The 20,502-nt window shown below is 42.2% G+C and overlaps 1 protein-coding gene across 1 annotated transcript in view; it reads right to left on the reverse strand.

The window, feature by feature from the left end:
- Positions 1-20,502, reverse strand: part of slit3 (slit homolog 3 (Drosophila)) — a 265,906-nt gene that overhangs the window by 52,551 nt on the left and 192,853 nt on the right. The window contains 8 exon segments of the mRNA XM_073486879.1: positions 2,802-2,952; positions 7,063-7,226; positions 8,693-8,836; positions 11,596-11,667; positions 12,900-12,971; positions 14,633-14,704; positions 18,053-18,197; positions 19,654-19,817. Of these exon segments, the coding sequence (XP_073342980.1) occupies positions 2,802-2,952; positions 7,063-7,226; positions 8,693-8,836; positions 11,596-11,667; positions 12,900-12,971; positions 14,633-14,704; positions 18,053-18,197; positions 19,654-19,817 (984 nt within the window).

Genomic DNA, 20,502 nt, shown 5'->3' on the forward strand with positions numbered 1-20,502 from the left:
TAACATATTGGAGAAGAAGAGAATAGACGAGCAATGAATCTTTTCTACGCGGTCATCAATACCCACACTGCCCAAAGCCAAGAGGAAACAGTTTGAGAGATAGTAAGCTAGACATCTGCTTTATAGAGGTAATTTGTACTAAAAGGCTGCTGCTAAAAGGATGCTCTTGTTGTGTGTGTGTGTGTGTGTGTGTGTGTGTGTGTGTGTGTGTGTGTGTGTGTGTGTGTGAGGGGTAGAATGAGAGAAATTGGGGAAAAGAAAGTGAAAGCTCAGCTGGAGGGGACACTGTCTAATGAGATACAGGGGGAGTAAAAGATGGATCCACCTGGATGAAGCCAAAACCGAAATACCATATTGCAAAGTCCGAAGTGGATTTGTAACAGCAGGAAAACAACACTGTTCTTCCTGCTTAGATGATTTGATCTAAAACGTATAGATTAAACATTTCTGATCTCTTTACCGTATGATCTCATTATCACCACAGAATCTACAGCATTGTTTTATCGAGCACAAATAATTCTCTTAAGACCCGATTCTTTCGTAGTTATCGAACACTCCCAAGGCCGACGTCAAGGACTTTTATGGCCGGTGGGAAGAGTCACAAAGAAAGACAGAAAGATAGACAAGAGAGAGAAAAGAGAGTAAAAAATATATAAGCCTTCAGCTCAGCCACAACCTCCCCTGATTTCCCCTGATAAGGCAGGTTACACAGGGCACAACTGGCGGCTTGTGTGTGTGTTTATGTGTGTGTGTGTGTGTGTGAATGTTTGTGGCCTTCAAAAACCCCAATGGTTGTTCTTAAGGAAAAAGGCAAGAGAAAGAGAGAGAGAGAGAGGTGGTGTCAGAAATAGTAGAAACTTTGATCTGCCCTCTAACCAACCATAAAGGACAGAGTTTATATTTTTGACATGAAGCACCCTGGGAACAGATAGAGAGCAAAGGAGGGAGGACCGGAGGATACAGAGAGAGAAACAGAACCACACAGAGAGAGAGACAGTGGTATCTGGGGCTAATGGTCTGCAGGATACTGACGTTATTAGTTATCCAAAGTGGCAGCCGTGGCTGAATTCACCATTAACACAACCAACCTCCATAAGTAAAACCGTGGCAACCATCCTGCAGCTATTCTCCATCAGCACCGCAGTCATAGTAAGAAGCCCTCCACCCTTCACCTACATTTAAAAAGCTGCCGGTGATTCAGCATCATTAGGTAAAACTTTGCCTCAGGCTGAATTGCTATTTCCTGTGTGAAAATATTAGCTTACTGAATATTAGGTAAAGTGCCAGGTGCTGAATGTAAAAATGGGGCGGGCTGTTTTTCCTGCAGTAACACACTCTGTCACGGTTTTGAATCAGAAATAGGTGTCATGATTCTACAGACCACATTTTGATTTGACTTTCAATTTAAACTTGTATTTTTTGTCAGCACTGACGGCTAAGTCATTGTTAGACTATTGCATCTGAATTTGTAAAGATCAGCAGATTATTGGTTTTATGCACTCACAACTGTCATTTACATTTTCACATTCTAGTTTAAAAAGATGGAGGTGTTTTACAAGAACAGCTTGACTGAATCCTGGTGACTTTTTTTTTTACAGATTAGGGTTAGGCAAGTTTAAAGGTACAATACGTAAGATTGAAGTCCTGTCAAATTCATACTCCAAATAAATATGGTAGCACCGTAATACCAGAATAACAGCTGACTGCTGCTACCTGTAGCCGGTTAGCTCAGTTAGCTGTGTCGCTAGCAGTCCAGACTGGGTGCTTGGAGCACTGGGGAGAGAGTTTGTCTGCACAAGATATCTAACTTCAGTAGATATCTCTGCAGCACTAGACATGGATACCATTATGTCAAAACTGTTATTTTTTTTACATTCTATCGATCATTCAGGAAATGTTTTAATGTTTTCTATTTGACGACACATTTCTCACAAAGTTTGGCGTCTCAAATCTTTCCAGAGTAATCCCTCTTACCAAACAAATCAATTAAGGATCTCTGAAAAAGAAAATAAACCCAACATCTCTAACGATAAGTAGCTGGCTTTTTCCTTCGGACATGCAAAAGAAGCAGGGGTAAAGAGAAAACAATACTACGAGAAACACTGACCCTGCTCATTACGATTGATTTTCCATTTAGAATCAGAATCGTGACACCCCTCATCAGAGATGCGGTTTTTGTTCTCGGTTTGTGTGTAGTTAATGACTTGAACAGTCTTTTCTATTTAAAATCACATCACGGCATTTATTTTCTGTAGCTCTTTTGCTTACATATTATCATAATTCTGTACTTCCCACCCTGATGAAAGCTCACGTTGTTTATTTGCTCAGTGACTTAAGCAGATATTGAACACACGCAGACTTTTTAACCTTTTCCCACAATCAGATTATGGTATTCCTGTTGCGTGTTATTTGTTACTCCCTTTCCATTTTTTAGTAGGAGAATGAATGATCCATGGGACTGTTCAGTATTCTAGTGTGAGACCCTTCGCCAGACATGATGATGGCTCCTTTGGGACCGAGAGGGAGATGGAAAGACTGTTGAGAGGCATTTCGGTCTGGGAGTTAAAAATGAAAAGTGACGTTTGTGATACTGCTCCGAGAGAGGCAAAGGGAGGAAGGGAGACATGTGTGCGTGAATTGCATATGTTCATTTCTGTATGGCTCTGTGTTTTTGGTGTGTGCCTGAGAAAGTGAAAAAAACTTCTTGACAGGTCAGAGCAGTGCCTTCGATCTGATATTACATCATGTGCTGCGTACAATACGGTGTATGAATGTGAAGCGGGAAACGCCGGCCGACTTACAGGTCTGTGGTGTGTTCGGGGATGTGTGGAGGTAAACGGGTCAGTTTGAGATTGGAGCAGTCGACCACGGTGCCTTCGCAGCGGCATTTCTCCGGACACACGAGATCCTGGAAACACTCTCCGCTTAGACGACTGCGATAGTCCTCCTGACCTGCAGCGGAAAGAGGGAAGGGAAAGAGACCGAAAGAGAGAGAGAGCAAGTGACACAGGAGAAGCAGAGAAACGGGGAGGGAGGATGGACAAAAGGTTAGAGAGCAGGAAGAAAGGGAAGGAATGCAGACAAGGCAGGTAAATTAAGTCAGCAGAAGGAGGAGGAGACAGAAAGCAAGAGAGAGAGAAAGAGGAAGACAAGGAGAGACATCAGAAAGAAAGTATTGTCTCATTTACGTATATGACCAGATTTAAAGACATTTCTGTATATCTTATAAAGACATATTATCCCAATAACTTGCAGCCAATAGTAAAAAAAGAACGCATGCATATTCACATGTAGCCACGTCAACCGTCTCGCCCCTGACAGGTTTTTCAATATCTATCTCAACTGTTTCTTGTTGAAGTTGAATTGTTTGGAAAATCCCCACTTTTGTGCTAATTTCAGCTGTCAAATGCTGAAGACGTAATTACCCAACCACTCGTTTGGAAGACATGAATGAACTGTATCAACATCATCTATTAAAAGAGGAAACAGGCTGCGTGCTGCTGCAGTATGGCGCTGTACAGCAGGCACAGGGGCTGAGGCAGGGAGGGGCTCATTCTGCATGGTGCCACTGTAAAATCAAATTAACAAACAGATATCCGTGATGTTGTACGGAATCAGTTCGTAGATAAATGTGGTTTAACCCGGGATGTTTTTGTTTAAAAAGGTGAGCCAGAGACCACTTCTGTTATTTAGATATAATGTGAGCAGGTATTATTTATGACCGCTCGTGCCTGTCGAGTAGACCTGGTTTACATCATGCTGCACTTGCATTTATGCAACACATACAGTCTTTATAGTTCTCACGGTTATCATTACCTCTTTCTCTTCCTCTCTCTCTTTCCAACCTTGTTTGTCTCTCTGCTCTCTGTCAGTGTAACCTTTTTATGTTTTTTGACTGCTCATATCGGCTCTGACTACTTCACTGTCTCCTCTCTCTCCTGGCACACATCCTTTATGGCTCATATGTTTTCTACTTGTGACTGTAAGAGAACTAAGACCACCTATTGACGGCTAATCTGCAATGAACATCCTCAGTAAATGATCACTGCCACTGAAAGGCGTCTATCTGTTGCGGAGAATTGGCTGGTTAGCTCCTTTCAGTGGCAGAATGCTTTAAAAATGACATCTAAGGGCTGCTGCGAAAACCTTTTTGGTCGGCAAGTTGATGGAAAGGAAAGAGCAAGAGAGCGAGTACAAAAGAGAGCAAAGAATTGCTATACTAAAGAAAAGAGGTGAGAAGAGGAAGGAAACTTGTATAACAGTATGAGCCAGAGTTTTTACTTTAACCAGTGGAGCAGAAAAGAGTGAAGCAATCTGTACAGAGGTGGTGGGATAAGCCATGCTAGCCACTGAAGCACTGAATATTAGACATTGGAGGCAGGTGTACATGTGTGGCCACACCAGATTGTTCCAGACAAAAGTTAGCATGGCTAGGAGGCTAATGACAGCAGTCTACAATATTGTAAACTATGCAGCTTCTTATCAAACACTCCCAACGACCCAAAACCCAAAAATCAAAAATAAATATTTTTCCTCTCATCTGTATTGCTATTAATCTATCTAGATCGTTTTTGGTGTGAGTTGCTGAGTTTTGGAGACATCAGCCGTAGAGATTTCCGTTTCTAAATGAAACTGCTCACAGCAAGGTCTGTGGATCATTTTGAGTAACCAGATAATGATTTCTGGAAAGAGAACTTTTTGTTCAGTCTTTCAAGTGTGGCTTTTTTTGGGCGCACTGAGCTCCACAAGTCGAGTGCCATCCAGTACTATCATATTCCAGAGAAGGCAGCGAATAAAGCGGCACTCTCTGATGAAGGCTCAGTGCTGAAACATGTTTGGTTTTTTTGCTCACAATAAAACATAGATTTGTTCTCTGAGAGTGCCGGAGTTTTGTTCGCTGTCGATTCCTGCCACTTCTGTGCACACTGGGGAGCATTTTTTATGAGTCAAAGTTTAATCAGATTGAAATGGAAGTGAGTACGTCTTTCCCTGTTCTTCAGTGAAGTGAAGGGGAAGCAAAATGTGGTGTGACTGCACTTTAAAAAGCATTTGTCTTCATGTGGTTTGAGACTCTAACAAAGACTTACTTATACTTCAAGTGAAACAACACTTAAGTAGAAGTAGAGTCTGTTGAGAAAATTGAGCTCAAATTTATGCTGGCTATTGAGAACTGATGGTGGAGATGGGTGTTTTTGAATGGACACATTTTCGTTATTTATCCCTGACTGAAATATTTCAACGTTAGCTCACTCGTCTGTGGCTCAGTGATGTCCATTTATTTCAACCACAGTTATAGTCCCATGTATCAGAAGCCCTACACAGAAATGCAAACCAACAAGAGGTAAAGAATTTAGCCCTGAATTGTTTTGCTCCAAGGCGTGTGATTGGCTGGGAGAGGCAGGTGGGTGTGTGCTCGGCGGTCCCTGGCGCTTGACGGAACCATGTGATGTCACAGTAGGCGGGGCCACATGGTTAGATCAAGCACAAGAGACAGCTGCACGAACCAATCAGAATGCAGGTCCACACAGGAGGAAGGTGGGGCAACAGAGAGCTGCACCAAATCAGTCAGGAGGGGGCAGGGGTCCATACAGGATAGGAGAGGCAACAGACAGCTGCAGATCCACACAGGAAGGGGACGGGACCAGAGAACTGCCCACCAATAGCGAAAAATGTCCACACAGGTCCAGAGAGGAAGAGGAGATGCAAGGAGAGGCATGGGACTGCAGACAGGAAGGGCTGAAGCAAAGAGGGCCGCCACAACCAGCTTTAGGAGCATTTGTAATCTATTTATCTCGATTAGCTCCATGGGCAGAGCGCTAACATGAGGGGCTCGCTCACCACTGAGACCTGCCATGCTAAAAATGTACCACATGTGCTCACGGTGCTGCAAAGCACTTTGGATAAAAGCCTCCACCATTTAATAGTATTGGTTATGCTATTTATTGTGTGCCCAGTTTAGGCCGGGACATACCACTCCAGAGAAGAGGAGGGGTGAGAAACTCATGTCACCAAATTGTGGGTCTACCCTTCTACAGTGATCTGTTTTCCAAATACTTTGTGTGCTATTCTATGTCATCATTAAATATCTGCTTTTTTCTTTTGGTTTCAGGCTCCTAATTAGTCATAGAAGGCGACTACTTGAAGGGAAATACTCGCTTTTACATTGTTTCTCACTGTAAAACAAACACAGGACATGCTGTTGATTCAAATCACAAGAATGCTACTGCTTATTAAATGTGCAATATGTAAGAATTCTGTCCTTTCCCACAAAAACCTAGCTGCACGGTTAACTGAGCTAACGGCGGCTACAGTTAGCAATAGTCAACAGTTGCTTGGATGACATGAAGCCCCCCATTTGTTCGGAGTAAGAATTCCAATGATGCCAAATTCTTACTTACTGGACCTTTAAAGATAATTAAAATCGCCATTTTCAACCACAATGCGATAATTCTATTACATGATCATCAGTCCGGGTCAGTATAAGGTTAAAGTGACGACGGGAACTCAGACATTTTTTGCTCACAACCGCAGCTCGAGCACAATTCAAATAGTTTGTAAAATGACTGTGAGGGGATTTAAAAAATGTTCAGTTCCCCCACAATCCATAAAAAGTCATAATATTTAAGACAAAGAAAACAATGTGAGGAGCCATTAGAGAGAGGCACTGTTAAGTGTAAAGAGTCATACACACACACACGCAGACACACACTCATTCACACGCTCACACAAGTGGGCGATCACAGTCTATGGCCGGTCCCTGCTGAGGTTGTTATCACGCTGCTTCAGTTTACTGAATTGGTGTTGTGTTGTAATTAGTGAGACCCGCGGCTCATATCAAAGGAAACGACAATAACACAACACTACCAGAGATCGTGTGCCAATGTTAACGTGTGTGTTTTAGTGAGCGCATATCAATTTATTACGCACATAAAACTACATGTGTTTTTAACGTTTTAGCCTTGCGTCTCGACATCCTTTATTAATCTCTGGTGGCGTCTCCCTGCATGTTTGCTTGTGTCTGTATGTGTGTTTTAGGCGTGTCTGTGTGAACTCATCTCCTACCTGTGCACCTGAACTTCTTGCCTTTAACCTGGCTGATGCGCTTGTTAGCCAGCCTTCTGGGGTGGCTGCAGCGGGCTCCACTGGTCTCGATAGGGTTGTCAAACAAGTAGTCTGCCAGCCACTTCAGGTGACAGTCACACATGAAGGGATTCTGGGCCAGGTGACTGGGAGAGAGAGAGAGAGGAGGAGGGGTGATGGGTTTGTCAGGGGGCTGCACAGTTCCCACAGTTGCCTCAGTTTTCTTGTGTTTTAATAACACTTTGCAACCTTTTTTTCAGTTCTGACTGATACATAAACCACCAAGCCACTGTTGTCTGAAACAAAAACCCTCTAGCCTGCAGGAAGTAAGTTATTACAAAAGCAGAAACATTGTCCAAAGTATGCTTGCCTCTTTCCTCTGTCAGCCTAAAGGTCCAGTGTGTAGGATTTAGTGGCATCTAGCGGTGAAGTTGCCGACTGAAACCAACTAATTACCCCTCCCGTTTCCAAGCAAGAAGGAGAACCTATGGAGCCCTTCAGGTAACGTAAAAACGTGAAAGACCCTCCCGCTGTAGATACGTAGTGCTCATGCTACGGTAATAACAACACAACAAGTCTTAATTTCACAAGATTTTACACCAATACAAACTAAATTCTAATCATTTTACTCAATATCTGCCGATAGATCCCTCTAAATCCTACACACTGGGCCTTTAAACATGAATTAATTTTATGGGACTACGGCTACGACTAACAATTATTTCTATTATCTGTTGTTATTTTAAAAATAAGTGAAAATTTTAAATGTTTTATATGTTATGATGTCTTCAAGAAGAAAAACAGCTGAAAAAATGCCTCGAAAATCAATTACCGAAATAGCTGCAGATTAATTTCCTGTCGATTGATAATCCATTAAATGACTAATCACTGTAATTGAGTGGTCTGTACAAATACTCTTCAGCATTTGCTAGTTAGTTCTTGTGGGTTTTGACTTATATTTACCTCCGCCAGGTTGTTTTCATCCGTGTCAGTTTGTTGGTTGGTTTGTCAGCAGGATTACACAAAAACTACTAAATGGATTTCAACAACACTTGGATGGAGGACGGGTCTCGGCCCAGAACAGACCTCGTTAATTTTTGGTGCAGATCCAGATAAAGGGACAGACGAGGGCATTTTCGCTCACTTTCTTTAACATTCAATATTACCATTAATTTCTCAGGGAACAAAACATGGACCGTGATGAAAAAAAAAACCCAAAAAACCTTGAGCCTCAGTGGATACATTCTAGTTGTTGACTGGATTTTGGACTTTTGCTTACCCCTTGTCTGTATTTGTTTGCTGTGACTGGACTGACTTCTCGTGTGTGACTACCTGCTACCTTCAATAAAGACTTCACCTTCTTGGATCTCACCCCGTGTCTTGTGTGATTCTCTGTACCTGAGTCTTGTTTCCCAGAACCACCCAACAGAAGGATAGTTTTCATCCAGTAACCAAACATAAAACACTGACAACGGGTCAAACACCCCATTGGAACAAGTAAAAGTGAACCCAGTATTGCGTCGGTGCTATATTGATTTTTTATCACTGGGTCAAAAGCTGATGAAAATGTTTTTTATTGTGAAGAAAACCTCAAAACCTGGACTATACTTACAGAGTCTTGATGGAGCGCAGAGGGGCGAACAGGCCTTTGCTGATTGTTTGCAGTTTGTTGTCGTACAGTGACAGCAGGTTGAGGTTCTGCAGGTCCTGGAAGGTGTTGACTCTCAAGCAGTTAATTTTGTTGGCATTCAGCAGCCTGAAACACAAGGAAGAGCAAGTCAGCATCTGTTATTTATCTGTATTTGTTTTACTATTTAGCTTTATATCTCTGTGCGCTGCACAAACAAAGATAAACACACACACAGTTAATGAGATAATTTATTTTCTCAGATGCATCTCTCCTGCAAAACCACTACTTTTCTCCCCCGCTGTTGTTTTTCCCACTATTTCTTCCCCTGTCCCTCCCTACAGCCTCATCTACCCTCTCCACACAGTCATGATTATATTTTTTCTGGCCATGACACATAAATCTGAAAATTGCGGTTTTATTTATTTTCACTTTCTCTCTACTGGAGAAGGAGGGGAATGTCTCCTGTTGGGTGGGAGTGTAATATCTTGTTTTGATGGGAGAGACAGATGGCGAGGGGAAAAAGGAAGGAGGGAGAGAAAAGATAGACGAATGGAGATGGAATGGAGGAAATAATGGAGCGAGACAGAGAAGGGGCAGGCGAAAATTTAACTTGGAGTGACACAGATATACAATTAAGTGAAAGGGGCTGACAGGCAAAATGGAGGAGGGAGAGAAAGGGAAATGAGAAATGTGATAGAGGGATTAGGTAAATGACAGGAAGGGTTTGCACCTCCACCCTATCCTCCGTCCGTCTGTCCTCTCATACCTGCACTTCATTAGCTAATATAGCCAAGTTTGCAGCTTTTCCACATTTTTGCACTCCTCGTCTCACCCGTCCTCGTCCTTTTTTGCTCTTTTATCACACAAAAACTCTTTCTTTCTCTGTCTTTTCTTTCATTCTCTGTGTCTTTGTCCCTCGCACTCTACTCTCTTTCTTCATTGTCTGACAGGTGACTAACTCTGCAGCTCGGCTTAATCATCTCAAGTCATTCTAACGAGCGCCTATACTGGCATAACCCGCTTCTACATACGCGCACAGGCAGATACACGTGCACACACGCGCTGCTCTGCGACATATACACGCCTCATTAGGCGGCTCACAGGGGGAACTAATTACTTGAAACTGCACCAGTAAAACAAAGCAGCGCAGACAACATAAACAGCAGACCGGTAGCTATACACAGCAATAAACACATCTTTGTCATGGAAGGTTGACATGCTGCTTGATTCAGCAGTGAAAGCTAATATATAATTTATAATTATCACACTATATGGGAGAATAACAGCATCTTTATAATTCCTGACAAACTGACAGACGTTTCTCCTGTCAGCGGCGAAATATTAACAGACACATTCCCTCCCTACGCCTGCTGAGCGAGCGCTAACACCCGCAGGCAGTGTCTTTGTGGGATTGACCAATGATGTGGCAAGACATGAATATTAACTAGTAGTTCGGTACCTTATTTATTCATTGATTGAAGCCGTCACAAATGCACAGAAGTCGTGAATTACCCGATTAAGGGAACACACACTCATGCATAAACCAATGTAAAGCAGTCAGTGTTTCTAGTGTTTAACATTTCATGACGGCGGCATCATAACGAGGTCTGAGGGAATTTCTTTTCCAATCTGGAAATACTAAATGTTAATGATGTCACCTTGCACAAACACTAAATTTGAAACTTAAATTTAATCTCTTCTCTAACATTATCTGCGTTATATGTTTCTCCATATTTTCTTATACTTTACATCTTTTTGCCATCTTTCCGTCTCCATCCATTAATTTATCTACCTATCCATCCATCCATCCTCCCCCCTCCTCTCTCTCTCTCTCTGACTATGCACCATGCATCCCAATGATCCACCTAAGCCCGTAAAAAGGTGTTTGTGGGTTAGATTCACTCATCCTCATTCTCTTTGCTTCGCTTCACTTTACGATGGAAAAGCCCAGAACATTAGCTGTTTCTGCAGTGGACTGCGGCATTTCGCGAGGGCCATATGCCACAAACAGAACCAATGTAGCCGTTATAGGAGACAGAATCTTTACTGCATGCTGAAAACACTGCTGCTGCAGTTTGGACCTGTGCCCATGAGGAATTATTCAGAATTAATAGCGATCCTCCCAGTAGACGCTAAATGTTACAAGAACTGTGGGAGATTACAGTTTTTATTACAGTGCACCAATTTGACTTTTCTGTGCACTCACACACGTGATGCACGACAGACGGAGGGTTAATGCAAGAAAAGGGGATTCTACTTTAGCTGCCACCGTGCTACAGTGATGATTACCAAGATTTGCGCTTCCTCATAAAATTACCACCAAACCATATTTTGGAGCAATAAAGGCCTGTAACATCGGCACTAGTCGCTATCAAGGCACTATACATATGATTATATGATGCCAAGTCACCAAATCATCTTAATCGGGGAAAATTAATTACAACACTAAACACACGTACAAACAAACCTACTTAACAATGTGATGCTCCATTTAGAGTGAGATTAAAGAACAGTCTTTAGTTTGTCTGGTACAATGACTAATTAACTTCTGACTTTTCCATAAATGTATTTCATATTCTCATTAAAAGAAACACCTCCGGGTACTGATTAGTTTCCCCATAAACTTCAGTTCCAGTGTGAAAAAGATGCCACACAGCAGATATGTTTGTGTGTGAAGGCTCTTCATTATGTTATTATAACTGTGGCTGAACAGAATTTCAGACCAGACTTTTAAAAACAATAAGAAGTTTCTCGGATAGTTCATCTTGTGTGTAAGTGTGATATTTCTTTTGTTTACTAAATAAAGTGTTTCATTGTTTTCTGGCGGGACGGCACACATGCACACAGGTACACACATAACAATGGACCGTACAGACAGTACTTACAGTAGCTGCAGGGAAACCAGTCCATCAAACAATCCCTTGGGCAGCTCTGTGATCTTGTTGCCGTACAACACCCTGTGCAGAACAGACAAAACAACAAAATTTAGGTTGCGGTGTTAACAGCGTCGACTTTGCGGCTGCAATGGATGGCAAAATGCTTTGCAATTACAAGTAGTGGTACGTCCAATTAAAGTGTATTTTTGGGAAATATTTATTTACATTCTTTTTCATTTGAAAGCAAAGTTTGATTCCTATGTTAAACAGTTTGTTTGTATGCCATGACAACAGCTGTCATATGAAAGCGTCTCAGCTGAATATGTATATTCAACATGTCAACTTTTCAGTTGCTAAGAAACAAGGTCTTTTTCAGCTCTGTGACACTCCATCCTTCAGATAATAAAGTGAGATTTTTAAGTGCTTTTTCAAGTAAAGATGTGCGAGAATCATTTTAACTCATAAAAGAAAAAAAAATAATCACCAAATTTAAAGACAGACGTTTTTCACTGATCAGCAACACTTCAACGCAAAACCCCACTAGAAATTAAACTGTAAACCAAGATGTCCTTCATAATGCCTCTCATAAAATTCCACTCGCATTCAGTTTCTCTAAACAAATCCGCCCCAGAATGAAAAAGCCATTACACTAACCGAGTAGGAAAAATATTTTGTGGGACAAGAACTGAATAAGTGTAAAAATCACAGCATAGTCATTTTTCCTCACTAAGCACACTGTCGGAGCATTTATCTCATTTGATTGTCAAAAACTGAAATAATGTTTGAGATGTGCTTCCAGTCGCAAATGCAGCCGTTTAATTCACTTGAGCAATTTCGTATTTTGCTCCATCACGCCTCAGCTGGCCTCTGCTGCAGAAGTCGCACCTCTAGGTGACATTCCTGTTCAACCGACTTGACTGCGTGTATGTGTGTGTGTGTGTGTGCATGCATGTGTGTGTTCAGTTTTAACACCCAGCAGAGTTCACCTTGTCTGCTCCTGCTTGTCTGTCTGTCTGTCTGTCTGTCTCATTTTCATGCTCCAGATTGATTCAAATTAAACTGTCCTTCATGTTCTTATCACATTCACCCTCGGTGATTACACACACGTACAATTACACACACACATGCACAGGCAAACACGACGACCCGCATGTATGCACACACAACGCAGCATTGTGGTCCAGTTGTCAACATCGACAGCGACAACATTTTTATTTGCTAAATGTCTGGAAACGCAATTACTTTCCTGTCTGGATATGTGTGTGCGCATACCTGTGTGTGTGTGTGTTGGCATGTATGTGTGTCATACTTACAGTGAGGTGAGTGAGCGAAGGCCGCTGAAGGCGTCGGCGGCAATGTCAGAAATCTGGTTCTTACTCAAATCACTGGGGGGAGAGAGGGAGAGAGGGAGAGAGGGGGGAGATAAGTGCATTACTGTAATACACAGTAATGGGGTTCCTGCTATGTGAATGTCCTAGAACTGTCTGACAAATGATCATGAGAGAATACATCAGCAGAGGTCAAGGCAAGGGGACAGGAGTAAAAAAAAAAAATGTCAGAAGGGCTGAATGTGTGAGTAATTGAGGGAGAGAGAGAGAGAGAGAAACTGGAAGCATGTTAAGTGCAGTTCATGTCGTTCACCTCCACCGCTGTAAGATATATTATTTAACACTTCTGAGGAGGTTAAAACACTATCTGTGTGTGTGTGTGTGTGTGTGTGCGCACGTGTGTGTGTGTGTGTGTGTGTGGGTAGGTGGGTGGATAACCTTAAGACCGTGCACAAAGTCTGCAAGTCTGGCATTTTCAGCCATTTGCATGATAAGGACATTTTTCACCGATGAGCTTTCTGTCTGTGGGTGTGTGTGAATGAGACAAGATGAGATGAACTGTGTGTAACAGTGTGTGTGTGTGTGTGTGTGTGTGTGTGTGCGCGCGCCGGACGGACTTCGGATTAGACATAAACCCTTCTTTTTGACAACGGCACTAAAGCTCACAGTCTGTAAATGTTGTAGACGTCAGTGACTGATTATGTGTCGGTTAATTAAAGTTCTAGATTCTCTCACTGAAGTAAAAACTAAACTAAAAACACATTATAGAAAATATGAAGATCCTGACCGTTTAGATCCATATTTTGTGAAAGTTACTGCATCTTTTTTCCCTGTTCGACAACTACATTTCAAAGTGTGTGACATCAGCTGATATGATTAAGACTTCATCTCAAAATATGTACATTACATCAAGTCTAAGTTGTCAGTGCTGGTGAGAATCCAGCCCCGAGGCAGAGCTCCATGATTTTCAAGCCAGTTTTCTTGGTGGCCAAACCGTTTAATTACATCGTAACGTGCCGCACTGTGGCCCAAAAACACTTTTTTTCCATAACCTTACTTTGCTTACATGAAAGAGGCGTCTGTAAAACGGTGGATATTTTTTGGGAGCGTGACAACCCCCCCGCGAAATGACTCGTTTGACTATTTATTTGAGCCATTTGGTTCAGTAAAATTTGGAAAGTAGAAAGAAAGTATGAGTTACAATCTAGAGCATGGATCATAATTCCTGCTGCTATGAAGATTGTGAATGATATTACTGAAGATTTAGACAGAAGTCAGGGCCATCAAGCCTTATCTATTGATTTGTTTACAGCCTTTGGCACATTTCATCCAGCATTGCTAAAGCTGAAGTTGATTAATGTATGAGTGTCTGTCCAAGTAATAAGTTGATTAAAAAATTATCTCAAGTAGGACCCAATGTGTCAAAGTCAATGGGCTCAGCTTATACTGGCTTACTGTACCATACCAGAGTGCCCCATGACTCTATACTGGGTCTGCTTTATTTTCTGTCCACATCAGCGATTATTGCTTATACTCATTGTTCATCAGATGGTACAGTTGTTGTAGTTGACCTCATTTAATGCATCCGTGCACGGTGTCAGTAAAACAACATCTTAAAGGTCTTAATGTGAATTTATGTCCAAGCATATCAGTGCCAACTTCTGTGCATGCAATGAGTGTGTCTGAATGTGTTTGCAGTTTCACCGAGACACACTTACATCCTTTTCAACTTCTTGTAGGCAGAAAAGGCTCCTGCAGGGACACTTTTAATCAGGTTCTGCTCCAAACGACTGAGAGGGAGAGAGAGAGAGAAAGAAGGGAGGGGATGAGAAAAGAGGGAGTTAGATGATCTTTAACAATCCTTTCAAAATATAAAAAAGATTTAATCAGAGGAGCACAATATCCCTTAAAAATATAATGAGAACATTTGAATACAACCTCAACAACAGCATGCATAAGATTGTAAGTTCATTTTCTTTCCTTCCACCAAGGACAGAGAAACCCCTTGGTTATCATGAATTCTCGTCTGCCTCCCAACATCAGCCAAGCACAAGTGCACAAAAAGTTCAAAAGGTGGCTGTTCCAATCAACATCTACACAACATTTCCGCGGTCAGCGGTCAGTGCTTTGAAGCAGTGGCCAGTCAAGGTCACTCAGTGTGAAATGTTGAGTTGGATTTTGCAGCCCAGCGGTAATGAGTTTACACGGGACCAACCAAAACTCGGACTGCTGACCACAATTCATGTTTTCTTAGCAAGACTCTGGCCAGGATGTACAGTACATCAGTGTACATAAACGTTTCCAATGGGAAAGTATGACACACTGGTTGTATCATACTATTGTAACTCACCCACAGTGAGAGGCAGGTTTTAGTGCTAATATTTGCACACAGGGTAACTGGTTTAACTGTAACTGGCAGCAGGATGTTAACAAATTTCATTTTCACATCATGATTTCTGATGTTTTTTTCTGTTTGAATCTTTCACACTCTCTTCTTTAGATGCAGCCAGACTTTTGTTTATGAACACATTAGATTCCTCAACATTTTCAGAATATGGGCCAAAGGGAATTTATTAGATCTCTTTCTCTGGAAGACTGCAGACTCATTACACCATACCAGTAGTATTACTCTGTTATCATGTGGGGAGCCTTCAGAACTAGGCACAAAGCCCACGTTTGGGGAAACGACTGTAGTTTAGTTTCTGCTCTCCTGATGGCCTAAGCAACACACTCATCTATGTAGCTCATGCATTCTTCATGTCCCCCTTGTTGCTGTGGCGCAAAGGAGGGGAGGAAGTAGGACAGGCAAGGACGCAGAGGAGGAGATAAGAGGAGAATAAAAAAAGTCACGTGTGCACGTGCAGAAAATTAGAGGAAAAGAAAGGATGAAAAGGAGAGGACGAAAGGTGAGAAGGGAAGCGGGACAAAAGCGGAGGAATCAGAGGAGTGGAAAAGTGTGGACAACAGGGGAGAGGAGAGGGAAAATCAGAGAAGAGGAGGATGCGGTGAGGTCCCAAGGCCAGCCACAGGGTCAGCTGTCAGAATGATAAATGGGAACTAATCCGCCCTTCTTCTTCTTCTTCCTCTCCTCCTCCTCCTTCTCCTCCTCCTCCTCTTTAGCCCTCAACCAGGTCTTGCGCTTGACCTCCACTCTCCATCCCTCTCTTTTCCCTTCTATCCATCTATCCATCTGTCCATCTGTCCATCTATCTGTCTAATTTAGTTGAATTTATTGTCAGAGAAATGTGTGTTTTTTTAATGCAATGCTAACATAGTCTTGGCTTTGAATGCACCACAACTCTCACAGGTTGCCTGTGTCTTGGCTCGTGTCCCTTTCTAAATTGCCACACCTCACGCCGCTGGCAAGCCACAACACCTTATTTCGACTGAGGGGTCAAAATAAATCAAGAATGTACAGATATTGACAAGGACAATCTGCACACACAACAGGTAACAAATTATATCTGGGGGCTCTCAAACAAGGTTGAGACAAAGACACTTAGAGGCTCAATATCAAAGGATGTATTAGAGGGAAGACATTTTAAGAGGCAATATAAAAAATCTATAAGGTGAGGCGGCGATTAAACGACAGCTGAAATGGGAGACGGGTTTGGCAGGTGAGCATGTTCGCAATGGACTGAGTACACACACACACACACACACACACACACACACACACACACACACACACACAATTATAAAAGCTCATTCAAGCACACCTCTGCTGATGTTCTAATGGAGTTAAACGCCTTGAGACGAACCTGTTTTGTTAAATTGCTTTATGAATACATTTGATTTGAAGAGACAGATTAACACACACACACTTGGAAGAGCACTGTTGCATGCTGCATACATAGACACACATGCATGCACTCACACACACACACACACACACACACACACACACACACACACACACACACACACACACACACACACACACACACACACATTTGGCAGGGATTCTTGCCACCAGCATGCAGAGAGATGACTTTGTCTCTATTGGAGGACTGACAATACATCATCCTATTATACTCTATTGTTTTGTGGCTGCAGTAACAACATTTATTACAATGGATCCAATGCTAATGCTGTGTGTGTGTGTGTGTGTGTGTGTATGTATGTGTGTGTGTGTTTGTTTCATCAGATATGTTTTGGTGCCTGTGGCTCAATCAAAATGCATGTGTGTGTTCGACCCTCGTGTGTACGTGCAATTTGTGCCCAAGTACGTACTTTGTTAGCACAAACAAAACTGGTGTATCTGCATATATGCGTGTGCATCGGTGTGTGTGTGTGTCTGTGTGTGTGTGTGTGTGTGTGTGTGTGTGTGCGTGTGAATCTATTACTTATGCTGGGGAGGTATAGAGGTATTGGTGTAGCTTTGCGGGGGAGAATTGCTTCCTTACTCACAGAGCAATCAACCAGCTGTCCTCCGTACAAACAAACAGGGTACAACGATCAATACGGATATCAAACACGTCCCGCTGTGCTTTGTGTGTGTGTGTGTGTGTGTGTGTGTGTGTGTGTGTGTGTGTGTGTGTGTGTGTGTCTTTAAATATGTGTCTAAGAGGCAGAGACAAGGAGGGAGAGAGAGAAAGGAGGCAAAAAAAGAAAGAGTTTTGCTGCAATCCAAAATGAGATGCAAAACTCAGCGTGCCACAGTAGATTTATGGTCTAGTTTATCACGGTGTATCAAAGTTTCTAAAGATATGTGCATCCGTACATAAACTGTATGTGTGTGTGTGTGTGTGTGTGTGTGTGTGTTTGGATTGTTACTTTTCAATCACACCCTGCCTTATAAATAGTTTTGACAGTGGCTATTGCTATTTCTAATCTCATAAATAGTTCAAAATGTCTCCTTCACCAGACTAGAATCACGTCTTTACTCACTATTTAACACACACATTTGCCTATAATCAGCGTAAAAGTAACACTTTTGTTTCAATGAATAAAAAGAAGGAGAAAAGTCAATTTGAAAAAAACGTAGATTATGGATGATCTGAACGTGAGCACATCACACACACATCCCATATGTGGCCTGAATTCAATTTTAAATAGGCAAAAACATGAAATAAACATCATCCATGACACGCCTGCTGAAGATTAGCAGCATTCAAGACAAAATAAAGCGGTCTTACATCTCCACGATGCCCTCAGGGAGGTTGGCTGGTATTTCAGTCAGACCTTTCCGACGACAGTCCACTATGTTGTTGTTGCAGGTGCAGCTGGGTGGACACACGGCTACCTGAGGAACACAAGCCCTCGACTCTGTCTGTGCTGGACCTGCAAACGGCAACATACAGATTCAATACAACAGAAACGTCAAACAGAGATTGGTTTGGTCTACTGCTAAATACAAGCATGAGATTCCTCCATGCCTGCAGCTGCTTCAGAGGCATTTGCATCAGGAAAAATTCATATTCTATATTCTTTGGGGGAAATATGACATCTTTTGGTATGACGCAGGAAGTCACTACAATTAAAGGGGCAATATGTAAGACATTATGACATCTATGTGTTATCTGCTGAAGTTAGCATGCTAACCAGCTAGCGCTGGCCTATCCTGGTCCAAAGCTCCTGTGCTAGCTGTATCTGCACAGCTAACTGAGCTAACTAGCTAATTGCAGCTACAGTTAGCAGCAGTTAGCGGTTACTCTGGTGATATGCTGCCCCCTGTTTGTTTTGAATATGAATTCGACATGGGGCCAATTCTCACATATTGCACCTTTAGCCTGAATATTAGTACTTCATATAATCTAGTCACAGTCTGCACACAAAAAGAAGTTGCTGAATGTGAGCAGGAGGAGGGATGGAAGGGTCGGGACATGGGAGGAGAGACAGGAACATGTAATTGAAATGGAGGAAGGGAGGAAAGAGGGATTAAAAGGAGGGATGGCTGGAGGGAAAAGGATGCGGAGAAAGTATAGGAAGAACTAGATAAACAGGTTTGTTATTGACACCTATAGCAAAGGATGGGACAGGGGAAAAGTGCAGAAAGAGGAGGTCTGTTACGGCGCATGTCTGCAGAAAAGACAAGACTAAAGGCTAATAAAGAGAGCACAGGCTGACAGTCTATTAGCACAGAGAGCTGAATCAGACGCCTATAAACAGTGCCTATACTATCTTATAGCTGATAACACCACTGCTCTTATACTGGCCTTTTAGCTGATTATGCGCTCTACATGGTGTAATGCCTTCAGTGATATAAACTCAATGCTCAGCTGTCTGGAGTTGATAACAATGCCGCCTGCAATAATGGCCTTTATTACATTCTCTGTATCGTGAAGCTCTACGTCAAGAAGTCTCTGCTGTCAGCGGCCAGGAATTCGACTGTGAACTTCCACTCGAATCTGCTCTGTTTGTCATATTTTTTATCATCGATTCTGCACCAATTTCCAACGCGAGAACATTACTTTAGAGGCTTGATTTCGCTCTTAGAGTATTAAAGCTCATGTGTCAATTTAATGGCGCAGTAAAGGAGGCAGTACCGGCGTCTTTTCTTTGGATTTTGTTCCAGAGCCAATAAAGAAGAACATATTGAGTAAAACTAAAAACATGTCAAGTTAGGGCTTTTTTTTTTAATTACCACCTTCAAGTAAGACCGAGTCACGTCATCGCTTCTTGTGATAATAAAAACAATGCATGCCATAATAAACACTGGTACTTCAGTGTGTCCTGCAGCCGAGCTCTTTGATATTTTTATTGAATATTTTGTGTACGTGTGTTTATGTAAGCTCACCATTGCAGACAAAATCCTTCTTCTGCACATCTGGAACGTTGAGGCCCCTCATGTGGGCGGGGGCCATGCACTGGGTGAAGGGAGCCAAGCCCCGTCTGGCTCTGAGCCAGTCAGAGAGCCAGGACAGGTGACAGTCGCAGTGGAGATTGTTGGAGTGCAGACGCCTGAGACGGATGGTGAAAGGGAATAGTTATCTTCAAGAAACTGTGTGTAGATAAATGCTGTTATTAGTTAACATAATTATCAATTACACAAACTCTTCATTATCGTTTCTGAAATGTTCGCTCTCCAGAGGCGAGGCTCTCAAAGAGTCTGTGAAGTCAATCTGAGCACATCAGCTCAGTCAGAGCAAATGTATTTGAGCCTGCATTCAAATGGCTTCTATTTTTCACACAGCTTACAGCCTTGGCCAGCAATCATGAGGCTGTTGCTTAGGTGAAACACACAAACAAACAAGGCACTCACACACAGACACACAGAGCAATATCCTCAGCTCTCATTTCCCCAAGGTCTGTGACAATATGACTCCCTTTAGAGGGCTGACACAGTCGACTAAATCACAATCTGCTCAGAAAGACAGAGAGAAACAAAGACGGAGAGACAGGAGACAGAGACGGAGACAGAGACAAAGATGGAGAAGGAAACAAAATAGGAAAGGAACAGACAAAAAAATAGAGTGGACACAAAGAATGAAAATGAGAAAGAGAAAATGAATATAAGGAGATAAATGGAATACAAAAATGAGCCAGAGGAGACAAAATGCAGAAAATAAATATCCAGGAAAGATCTTTTTTTACTTCTCTGGAATATTTTTGTTCATTTTTGATTTCATAGTGGCGAGCTGAATGG

Source organism: Pagrus major, chromosome 18 (assembly GCF_040436345.1).
Source record: "Pagrus major chromosome 18, Pma_NU_1.0".
In the NCBI taxonomy this organism is placed as follows: Eukaryota; Metazoa; Chordata; class Actinopteri; order Spariformes; family Sparidae; genus Pagrus; species Pagrus major.